The sequence below is a fragment of the Caloenas nicobarica genome, chromosome 2 (assembly GCF_036013445.1).
Source record: "Caloenas nicobarica isolate bCalNic1 chromosome 2, bCalNic1.hap1, whole genome shotgun sequence".
NCBI classification, from domain to species: Eukaryota; Metazoa; Chordata; class Aves; order Columbiformes; family Columbidae; genus Caloenas; species Caloenas nicobarica.
In genome coordinates, this window is record NC_088246.1 from 127316922 (window position 1) to 127329473 (window position 12552).

The following is a 12552-nucleotide window of genomic DNA, read 5'->3' on the forward strand; positions in this document are numbered from 1 at the left end:
AACACAACAGATGTTGACTGTTGCTATATCTTTTCCAATGTAAATGAACATTTTAGACTATATTAAAGCTGGTTTAAGGTAAAGTTAGAAAACTCATAATTACAGAAAGAAACACCTCAACAAGACACTTTATGCTCAGATTTAACTGAACTCACATTTTTTGCTTGCCTTAACTTATTCCATTAAATAATGTGATATATAGGCAATGTGTACACCTGAAAAGCCAGGAGGCAGTTTCTTAAAAAAAAAAAAAAAACAAAACACATGTGGGCGCAAATGGTCCCCATAATATTCTGTCATACTCTGGTAGGGATCTTGACTTAAGTTGACCAGCTCTAGGGTCCTTGGTTTGACCTGAAAAGAATGTCTTTAATCTGTCTTCTATGTGATGAACGCTGTGCCTGAAGGTTTCCCTGACAAGAGAATTTACACAAAAGCTTTCACTTTGGCATCCTATGCTGCATGTGTCACGTTCTCTCCCCTCAAAATTTAACATACATCAGGAATGGGAAAGTAAGTGAATAAACGTGTTACATGTAGGGCCATAACTTGAAGCCCATCTATACTGCAGTCAAATATGAGACTTGTTCTGCAGGCACAAGTGAGCGGGTTTTTCTTGCAGGTACCTAGAACTGAGGACTGTGAGAGGACAGAGAGGACTGTGCTGGAAGCTGGAGAAACACAAAAGCAGTTGGATGCTTCTAACTCTTCCACTGTAATTGAACCCAGGCTAGCTAGTTTATCACTAGCATTTAATGACTACATAACTGCAGTTTCTTTGACAGCAGCATCAGCACGGACATTGTAAATTAAAAGTCTGAATAAAGAAATGAGTTTTGCATCATAGTTTGAGTGATACAAAATTTAGTCTGAGAACTTTCTATCAAAAAAATCGTCCTTCAGATACAGGACTATCAGGATGGTGATTCTGAAATAAATCTGGAATTTTGCTTGTTCACAGATAAAATTCTGAGTCCTCAGAGCTTATGAAACACACAGCGAGAAAGGGCGCAACAGCACTAACTCCAAGTGTCCTAATTATTTTAAATCCAATAATTATTTCTAATAGTTTTGTATTAATTAGTAATTTAGATCTGTTTTTGCAAACCATTTGTCCTGTAACTAAGCGGATGTGCTATTTTCAGTACTTGAATATTTTGTGGCTGAATTAAATCAGTTCAAAGTTCCCAGAAGACATAAAGTGTAGAACTGATTACTAATTTTCCCATGTTAGCTCATTTGAAACTTATCCAAACATTTGCAAAGAAGAAAAACCAGCTAAATTTCAGTTCTAGCGACATTGTAACAGACCCATCACATATCTCCAGAGTTCTGCTGTGATCTATTTTCCTGTGCATGCTTTTCCTTTCTTAATAGAACTTGCTATTACCAGCAAGATTTTCAGGCTGTTAAAATTGATTAAAGATGATGACAAGATACTTGTTAAAGCTGGATTTTTTTTCCCCCCTCTCCTACTTCTGATATGGGACTTCAAAAGACTTCTGAACGATGAGTCATATAGCTAAGATTGCACCAACTTGAACATAAATGTATTCATGAACAGTGAGAGATGAAAATAATACACTTAAATAGGGGGAATATAAAGTGGAAATCTGTTTTGCTTGCCTTAACTTATTCCATTAAATAATATGATATATAGGCAATTTGTACACCTGAAAAGCCAGGAGGCAGTTTCTTAAAAAAAAAAAAAAAAAAACCAAAACAGAAGAAAGGCTACACAGGACACTTCACACACTATTCAAGCAAATGCTATACAAACACTCTTGCAGTTTCAAACCCATGTGAAATATTTAGGCATCTAAAATTACTCCTTTAATATCCTTCCTGGTAGGTCCTGAGTTGTTACTGTTCCATGTTGTTGTTTTATGCCACTTTCCTTGTCATCTTTCACCAACATGATTAAGTAGGGCTCTGTAAGTATTGATGCCTCTGAGGCACAGCTATGTGTTACAGGAGGACAAACTGACGACTCAGTAGTTGCTGCCTTTCCCTCGAAGTATCCCTGAGCCAACATTCATTTGCCCTAATGCCAAGACACTGTCAGAGGACGTGCTGCACTTTGGATTAAATATACACTTCAGATAGTTTATTCATTAAAGCTAAAATTATCCCAGAATCTTTGTAATATTCTGACTTAGAAATTTCCATTTTCTCTCTTACCTTTCAGTTTAAGAAGCCATCTTTTGCATTTTTCTTAAGACTTTCTTTTTCGTGACGATGTATCTGTGATTTGACTCTAGAAGTGGTTGGATTTCACAGTATATGAAAGGTATCTCTGTATCAGTTTCAATATGATCTGTAGAGTCAGAAGAAGTATAGAAATATCACTATTATAGAGAGGCTGGTGATGAGACAGGAGATCTGAAAGGAACCAACTGGGTTGGACAATAATTTAATAGACATTTAACCTGTAAAGTTTAGGGAGTACCCTCTTCACATAACTTAAAAGATTTAAAATGCTTTCTCACATGGCATAGTATACAATCCTTAGTGCAAAAGACCAAAAGCAAGAAAGAATACATGGGGAGAAATCAGCAAAGATTATCGCCAGTGTCCTGGGTTCTTCCAGCAGAAGGCATTTGTTAGGCAAAAACATCCAGATGATTTTTAAGCAGTGCATCATATGGGCTATAAAATAATATAAAACAAAACAAACAAAAAATCCCAGACAAACAAACAAACAACAACAACACAAACAAACAAAAAAACCCTCTTCTTATTGGTTCAACCTGTGTGGAAAATGCCTTCTTCAGGCCAGATATGGCAAGGGTTGTGATGCTGAGCATGAGACCAGCTGAGCTGGGGAGCATTGAATGTGGCTGGTGAAAGAACCAGGCAGAAGGCTTCGTGGGGGGGTTAAAAGTGAGCAGACACAGCAGGACCGTCAGGGTGGTGTTCAGGACACAGGGCAAGAGAAGTTGAGTGGCAGGTCAGGTGAGGTGCCTTGGGAGGGAAATGAGCCCTGAGGTCCACTGTGAACCTGAAGCTTCAAACTCTAACCACTCCTCCCTTGACAGCAATTGTCTGCCAATGTGTATGACACCTTCCCCTGCCTGTCGTCCCTTCACGCAAAGGACAATGACCAGGGACTGCAGGCAATTTCTCTGCTAGCTCAAAGGAGAGTTCTTCCTACTGGATCTGAAAGTTAAGCCTCAAGTGGCAACCCACGCAGGTGTTAATGTGATGCCACATAATGGAATATTGTACTTTTTTTTTTTTTTTTAAAAAACCTTGAAGGCATATATATATATATAAAAAAATTTACACACATAATGTTCAGAAAGTAATACAAGTTTTTCAGGAAGAAGCACTCAAGTATTAAAAAAGCTGTTATTAAAGCCCTCCTGTGCTATCTTAATGTGATCCTTTTATATATTTGCAGTTTTGAGCCACAAGGATGCATATCATTTTTTTTCTAGGGGCACTTCAGTTGCAATAGAAAGGACAGATACTTGGGGTTTTTCTGGTGATAGTGGTAGTAGGTATAGAATAGAAACTTGATATACAGAAAATAGAAGACATGGGAAGAATGGGGCATGTGACAGCAAGAACAAAATGATTGCTTTTGTTGTGAAGGCTGCACTGGGTAGCTGAGTTTTCTCTCTGCTCTCAACAACCCAAACTTTTTTTTGACACAAAGCGAGTCACTTAAAGCAAGCTTCTCACGTGCTTTGTTTTCCCCTTGCATTCTGCATTCTTGTCTTGAGACCTTGTGGTCTTATCTGGACAAGTGCTGAATGCTTAGCCCTAGGGAGCTGAACACTGAGCTTATAAAGCACTGAGTAACTCACATGTTCTGAAAAATGAAGTCCTAAGCATCTCAAGTTGGATGCCTATGATATATGAATACTTCTGAATGTAATCTCTGCATGTATCAGAACATCATTTGCATTCTGAGCGCTGTATCATTCCCTTATAACATAAAATAAATTAGTTAATGTTTGTGCAGCTCTCAGACAGTACAGTGATGAGCATCTTAGAAAATCTCATGAGGAAATTAATATTCTGTCCTCTGAACAGGGTCTGAGTGACAAAAAGAAATAAAATATTGAGCTAGATGTTTGTAGAATGTATTAAGGAAGGCAGGTTCTTTGAAAATAAAAATATACCTATGATGATTTAATTAATGTTTGCATTGTATTGCACATCCAAAAGAGAAAAATTAAGATGACATATATAACCAGAATCCTGACATTTCCCAATTTTGCTTACTTACTTTTCTTGTCTTTTAAAACTTTTAATGTAGCCTTCCTTAAGTGCCTATGATGCTATACAGGGAACAAGTCTACTACTTGTATAACCAAAAAGATGTGTTTTCAAATGTGGGGAAGAACTTTGTTACTTTTAAAAATTATGTAGCACTCATTACTGAATATAAATTTATTAGCAATTTAGTATTATTATTCATAAAGCAAATGGAGCTTACATTTCTATTCCTGCAGTTCAGTGAGAATGTAGAAAGAATGTCTCCATACACAGCAGCTGGGTTTCAAGGTGCACACCTGCTTTCATAGAATCATTCAGGTTGGAAAAGACCTTTAATATCATTGAGTCCAACTGTAAACTTAACACTGCCAAGTCTGCCAGAATTTTCATCTCTACTTCCCTTTCCCTAATCCTCGTGGTGTATATGGATGTGAACAGGTTCTGACTGTGTAAAACAGCGTAGCTTGGCCTGGGAAAGGATGTTGAGAGTTTTTGCCTACCTGGTTCAGAATTGTCATTGGTCCTCATGGGACAGGATGAGGCCATTAACAGATTTAGCTTGGCCTGGCAGATCAAGTAGGTTTCCTGTTGTGATGAGAGATTTCATTTATGAACAGATAAAAAAAATTCTGTCTTAAAAAGGAGAAACCTCCCGAATATTCTGAAATCTGCTTTATATGAGCAGCTGGTCTTGTATTAAGTGTTCATTAATTTTGAACACTCTGCACCTGATGTTCTGAGGACATATGCTGGAAAATCAGGAGCTTATGATGAGTTACTACAAAGTCAGCAAATGTGGTAAAATGGGATATCCTCTTTTAAGTTAGTCTTATTAATAGCACAGACATTATGCTGCTCATAGACCATCGCAGCTTTGTCTATTTTATAAGAAATCTGCCTTCAGTTGCCCTTCTCTACAAGCCAGAGGAAACAGCTCAGAAGTATTACTCTCAGTTTGCTTATTAATGTTCTACTTCTTTAAGCCATAGCGATCTCCAAACAGCCCAAGTACCTCATAAGAAATTAAATTAAAGCAGCTAACCTGTTTGCTATACAGAAGTGACTATATGCATGTGGAGATAATCCAAGTGGGGAAAAATTTAATCCTCTTCACCAGAACCTTTCATTATACATCACAGGGAGGAGAAAGAAGAAGGGAACGTAACCCAGAACTGCCCAAAAAACCCAAGCTGACAGCACCTGTGTGATGGAAATGAGATCCAGCATGCTAAGCTTTACTTCAGTATATTGAAGCAAAACAAAAGCATATTAACCTCACCTGGTCCTGGTTAATTAGACTTGCAGAGGCACTTAGCAGCAGATCTCTACTGTAAAGCTTGTAAATGCGGAAATGTGTCTTTCAGGAGGGTGCAGGTCCAGTGTGGTTGAGCGTGTGCTCAGCCTGTCTCAAAGAAATGCTGCTGAGTTACTGGGCAGTTTACAGCTATATATAGGTAAACAGTGCAGCCATAAGGAAGTCATGCCAGTCAATTATGCTGACAATTAAAATGCAAAAGGTGGTTTAAGGGAGACAAATTAGTCTCCCATTCATGCTGTGGGTGGAGTATGAGTTCAGACTTGCTCTAGGGCACTGGAGAAGCCAGAAGAGAGATGGATGTGTTCACCTGTTAAGGGTGCACTGTAGGATCAGTTTCATGGCCACAGAGGCTGGAGAAATAGTGAGCTATTTTAAATTGAATTAAAATACCTTTTAGTGAAAGACTCTTAAGAGATCAGATTTACCCTTTACTTGTTTGTTTCTTTGAAAAACCTCGAATTATCAGATCAATAATTTCAGCCTGGAGAGGAGAAGGCTGAGAGGTGATCTTATCAATGCTTCTAAATATCTTGAGAGTGGGTGTCAAGAGGATGGGACCAGACTCTTTTCAGTGATGCCCAACGATAGGATGAGAGGCAATGGGCACAGACTGAAGCATAGGTGGTTCAATCTAAACATGAGAAGAAGCTTCTTTACTTTGAGGGTGCCAGAGCCCTGGAACAGGCTGCCCAGAGAGGTCGCAGAGTCTCCTTTTCTGGAGACATTCAAAACCCACCTGGACACATTCCTGTGTGATCTGCTCTGGTGAACCTGCTTTAGCAGGTGGGATGGACTAGATGATCTCCAGAGGTCACTTCCAACCCAGCCATTCTGTGATTCTACAGTAGATCTTCTGTTTTATTTGATGGTGTTTTGTGTCTTTCTTCATAACATTTAAGTATTATTTTAATAATATTTGCTAATTTAAATTATTGTGTTATTCTGGAATCTCTGTTAACAGAGCTAAATCATGATTGCCTCAAAACCAGTGTTTAAGTCAGCATTTTGGACTTACTTGGTATCAGTAGGATGTGTAAAACTGTAAAGAATAAATCTGTTTTATTAGCATGTATTTAGAGCAGCAACAGATATCGGATTTGTAATTTCCTACGGTTCTTATGGGACTTCTGCAGGGAGAACTCCTTTTCTGAACTCTGCACTTGGCTGTTCCCAGAAGAACAATGCTTATTGATATCGGGTTTTTTATTATTGAGCTGCTCAGTATAAAGTCCTTTCATCTTCACATTTTATTTTTCTGTCTTTTTGCTTTCATCTGGCTTTGTGTTTAGTACACGGTGTGGACTGCCCTGTGGGTCACCTGGAATGTTTTCATTATCTGCTTCTATTTGGAAGTAGGCGGACTTTCTAAGGTAGGTCACTTATCCTTTTTTCAGGTTTTCGGGAGGGGGTTTTAACAGCAGGACTCTCAGATTTTAGAAGGCTGGAACCATAGAGGAAAAATGTGGTGGGCTGAACATAAAATTTGGTCTTGGGAGTTCCCTTCCAATGAGAACACCAGTGTTTGAGGTTGTCTCTGAAAGTAAATAGTCATTGGCTTGAAGTATATAAATGCAATGAATTTGAATTACAGTTGCCTTCTGAAGTACCATCTTGGGGAAAAAATAAAAATGTTATTCAGTGGAAAGTTTGGGGTCCATTTTTGATTGTTGAAAATCAGACAATGTCATTTTGGTTGAATTTTCAAGTATGAATGAAACATGTATCTGAATTTCCGAGACTACTTTGAAAGCAGCTAAAGAAAATTACAAAGAAAGTTAATGTAATAACTTGTTGAGCAGATTGGTCTCACAGTGAGAATGTTAATTCTTATAAAAATGAATAAATGGGAAAGGATGACTTTTTTCACATCTGAATAAAACTTTACATGATGCACAGTGCTCTAGGCCACTTCATTCTTTATTCAAACCTCTGATTAGAGCAGAAATGTTTGCTGGAAGTATTGAATTGTATTCATACAAGGTGGCACTTTCGTTAGCATAGGTTATATTTAGCTTTGTATCTACAGTGAGTTCCATACAACATCTGCAGGTTTTTATCCTCCTACTGGACATAGTTGATATTGATCTTTGTTTACCACATTCGTACTTAAATGATTCCAGGCACAGTATGCCCATAGCTCAAGCAGATCCCAATATTAATAGAATAAATGTCCCCATTATTGCTTATAGGCTTAGTGATATGAAATACATCACTGTTAATTCATGTAATGCTTTCAGAAACTCCATCCAGTTCAGATGGGAACATTTGTGAGGTATGTGTTTTTTTGGTTTCAGCATTAAAACTCCTAGCCTTTGGCTGAAAACAAACAGAAAATGGGTGGAACCAATTTAATACGAAATAAAGTTTAATTTACTCAGTAAAAATTCCATTAAAATTAAAGCTTTCAGTGATAGATTCCTTTGGTGATAAAATTTCACACTGAAAAGCTACAACAGTTTAGTTCTTCTCCAAATATGATGTAGTTCACCAGAAGTCATAGGCTTGATGAGGAAATTAGTGCACTTCATAGACAATCAAAATAAATTATTGTATTGCTTATGTTCTGACTTAAAACTCTATTAGATGAATAAAAGAGCAACACATGGAAGTGATGAATGCCCAAAGTAATTGTTCATTTTCATTATACATAGAGCTTGTATTTTTTCAATCAGTTGGGTGATAACTGGTTTTATAGTGACTATTATATTTTTATAGAAAACTAGTGTTTTCATCTAAGTGCCTAAGAAATGAAGTGAAATTTTCCGTCTGATCCCTGAGTTTCTGAAAATTTGAGTTGCCTTTACATTGATTGCATTGTGTAAGGGAATAGCATTGTGTCAGGTGATTGTAAACTAGCAGCTATGAATTTAAATCGAATATCTTCCAGTTTCACCAGCGTGCTTCACTTAACATATATAAAAAACCACAAAGCAGAGAAATAGTAACAAATATTACTCAAGAGTTGAGAAAAATCCCTTTTATTATTATGTACTTCAGTTGATCTCAGAATTTCGATGAAATTTTTATCTTTTGGTTTGTAATTATATTTGAAAAATAGTTCCTCAACAAGGTGACAGACACAAATTTATCTTCATTGAAGTTAACTGCTCTTGCACAGATTACATCAAAGGCACCAGTATCAGGACTAAGCTAGTAATGACAGAATCAAGAATTTTGTTCAGTAAACCATGGAATTTGGGGTCCATCCAATGCTATTTCTGAAAGTTATGCTAGAGATGGTGTGGTCTTCAAGAGACTGAGATCTTTTTGCACCATTTGCATAAAATCCTGGGTATTTACAAATTGATGGGTATTTGAGCTGTTGTAATTGGGACCCACATTTTACCAACATGCTAGCTTAAAAATTTCATCACTGTGTCCCATGAAAATGTTCCTGTGTTGTCAGGTATGATAGAAATGTGCTATTTGCAAAGTACATTAGTGTGGCTGGCAAATCAAATGCCATCAAAGGCTTTTCAAGGATGATTATTTTCTCAGCATTGTAATCTTGGCAGGGAATAGTCACCTTTTTTCTTGCTATTGTTCTATTTTTTCATTAAAAACGGGTTTTGTTTCTGGAATGAATGCAGCTTGATTATGATTTTTAACTTCTGTTGACATCCTATCAGGGAAAATTATGGTGCTGTTTGGCAGCTGACTGATTTCTGTTGTTTGTTTTTAAGCACTATCATGTTTATACTTATTCTGACTAGAATTAGTTAAGTGTTGCTCGGAGTCCTGTGAATTTATTAGGTCTTCAGTCATAAATACTATCAGAAAATATAACTCGGTGCAATAATAAATGGTAATTTTAATTCAGTATCTTCACATGGAGTATGCATACAATGCGAACAGACTACAAATTTGCTAACAGAAACTGCCCACAGCTGAAATTTTGCTCAGATCTTGTTCTGCAGCAGAAAGGAAGATCTCCTTTGAATATTGACTGTTCGAATTCTGACAAGAAGTTCCACTGCAGCTAATGAAAAATAAGAATGAGAATAGATTTTGGCCTGTTCCTTGCTGTGAGAGTTTGAAACATTCCTCCTTCAACGATAATGCATAATGTTCAACTTTCCTGGTAAACTGATTATTACTTTTTTTTTTTTAAAAAAAGTACGGTTTGAGAAGAAGTTTAAAGCTTATGAATCTAGTACAACAAGATCTCGAAACTTTTCTTCATGAAAACTTCTGCCACCTACCCTCCCAGTGTCAAATAAAATGTATATGACTTGATCCTTTTCATTCTTTCAGAAAAGTATGATATTTCTTCACAAGAGTGTAATGGAAAACCTGTATAGTTTTAGTTGAAAATACATTGCATGTTTCAAAATAATTTGCCATACCTGAATTCCCACCAAAGTTTGTTTTGTAAAATCTGGTAAACCTGAGGGGAAGAAGCTGGTGGGAAAGGGGAAGCTGGGAACAGAAAGTCTGTATATAAAGCTGTAGGCTTGTTGTCAAGGAATTCACTTGATCCCTCTTCCAATTACTGTAATGTTATTTTATATGAAGAGGGAAAGCTTCACAGAAGAGCTTCCTGTGAAGGCATCCCCCAGTAACTACAGTATGGTAATAAGGGCAATCTCCTGGGAAAAGGATGATATGGACTCAAGTCTTCCTGGGTGTGAAAGGGAAGTGAACCTGGCACTCCCACAGCTGTGTGTTGTAAGTAGAAAGCTAATGAGCAAAGGTTTCCTCTTTAACTACCTTATAAAAACCAGATAAGTCAACCTCCTTTCTCACTTATGTTACAGATATACAAATAAGATTCGAATGCTTTTAAGGGCTAAGAAAAAATGTATTTGATCAGAAATAAAATAAATATAACCATATAAATCTTCTTTTTCTTTGTGCTAACTTAGGGGTTTTAAAAATCTTTTCATTTCTGATTTTAGCAGTTCAAAAACTGCCCATATATAATATAACATGACCTTTTAATCCTCCGTTGCAGATGACAGATTGCTACATCCATAGATGAGTTCATTAGTTGTTTGGATCTCATTCTATGTCTGGAAATGAAAATGCGTTCAAATTGCCACATTCGAGAGTATAGACAATTTATACATATAAACTCAAACACAAATCTCAAGGCAATAAGGGTCAAAAAAATTCTCTAAAGCACATTTCAAAATAAAGTTTGTCTCTTACCTGATAGAATACCAGAAGCTGTTATTTTAGAGTTTGATGTGGTGTTCCTAAGTATGGACAAAAGAACTTTTAACTTGCATAAGCCAGACCTCCAACCCCAGCAATACATTCTTTAATGTACTTTTTATTTCACAAATGAGACCATATTTATTTAGTGTGCCATGTTAGTATTACTGTCATTTGTATCCCTCCAGTATTTCAGATCCAGTATGAAAATAGCTGTGTTTATTTGCATTTGTCACTTGCTATTCCTACTGACACTCTTGATAAACCATTTTTCTGCTTTTTGGTTTATTGTGATTTAGTGGCATTTGTTTGCATGTGTTAATGTCTTTATTCAGCAAATGTATAGCAGCATTCCAGTACTGCATACACCTTCCCTGTTGTTTGATACACCTTACCTATGTATCTGGGCATCATTGATGAGCTCTGTGCTATGATGTTTCTGCTTGTTCTGCATAGTTTTTCTGTGGCATGCTTCTTGAGCATGAACTTTGCCTCCTTCTGGGTTACTTTAATTCTCAAGGTGGAGCTCTCTGTCGACTGATTATTTTATTGCTTTTGGCCAAGGATTTGCATGACAGACACTCATATATTCAATAGGAAAGTACTTCTACAATAGATTGTGTTTATTATCTGGTCCTTAGTTTTATTAATAATTTGCTGAATATGTGGCAAAGAAGATTTGGCTGGCAGTCAGGAGAAGCTTTTTAATAATAAGGGCATTGAATAGGATCTAAAGCTGTTACAAAGCCACATCACCAAAAATTTTGAAAAATGAAGTAAAGGAATATGGATGTGGGGTGATCTAGGTAACTCTTCTGCCCTGCTATTTTACTTTATAGAAACAAGGGTCTGTCAAGACAAAAATCCAAGTTAGTGTCCTTAGATGGCTTAGGGTAGGAGTGTTAAAAATGAAAAAGTGAGTACAAGTTGAAGGCTGAAAACCTCATCTTTAATCAAGTCAGAGTCATATTAACTTTAGCAGGAGTGGCATTCCAGCCCTAAAGCTTGGGATATCTCTGGCTTTTTCCCCAATGGGGTTTGTAGGGACACAGAAACTGGGGGACCCCAGTGGAGGCTTGGAGATGGCTGATGGAAGCTCTTGAGTGGGTGCAGGTGGGGTTTTGGTGTTCAGCTGTGTGACACCAAGTGGGAGGCGACGCTGTCATTGCTGTTCACTCCTGTTACAGATTAGGCATCTGTTACCAATAAGACTCATGTGCTTTCTGTTCTGTTGATGGATTTTTAATTGAACACAAATCATTGCCTTTCACAGCAACACATCCTTCACTGAGGACAATGTGAGAGTGGTAATAAGAGATTTCTTCACTGCTGGGCCTGCTGCATACATTCATGTCTGACTCAGCTTAGGATTTCTTCCCACACACCTCTGATTCATATCAGTTCTTTTTGGTCAGCATCTCTCTTGGGCCTTGGGAGACTACATACCCATGGCCTCTTTATTCTCCCCATTATTATATGTCCATTTGCTTCAGCTGATGCTATCAGCTGCAGCTAGCTGTGATATGCACAATAACAGATCATGCTAAAGCAGTGGATGGAGCTATAGGCATTCTGCAATTTCTAGACATTACAGATGACTGGTTTTATAGCAGTAGTTAAATATCATCTCTTTGTGTGTGCTAATAAAATTCAACTTGCAGAAAGTAAACCTGATGAAAAGATAGTATTTTTTTTTCAAGGTTTGGACCCTCTCACCTCCTACTTCCTCAACTTTATTACGCCAAAAGGGTTTAAAGAATTGTTGTTTTAAAACTAATGCTCCAGAATCTTCTCTGGCATGAAAAATGGAGGAAAGCTAATTTAATGGTATTTAAGTAAAAAAAATTAAA

The 12552-nt window shown here is 37.1% G+C and overlaps 1 protein-coding gene across 1 annotated transcript in view; it reads left to right on the forward strand.

The window, feature by feature from the left end:
- The window catches only part of NKAIN3 (sodium/potassium transporting ATPase interacting 3), a 346886-nt gene that overhangs the window by 167920 nt on the left and 166414 nt on the right, over positions 1 to 12552 (forward strand). The window contains exon 3 of the mRNA XM_065629251.1: positions 6835 to 6915. Coding sequence (XP_065485323.1) covers positions 6835 to 6915 — 81 coding nt within the window. The remainder of the gene's footprint in view (positions 1 to 6834; positions 6916 to 12552) is intronic.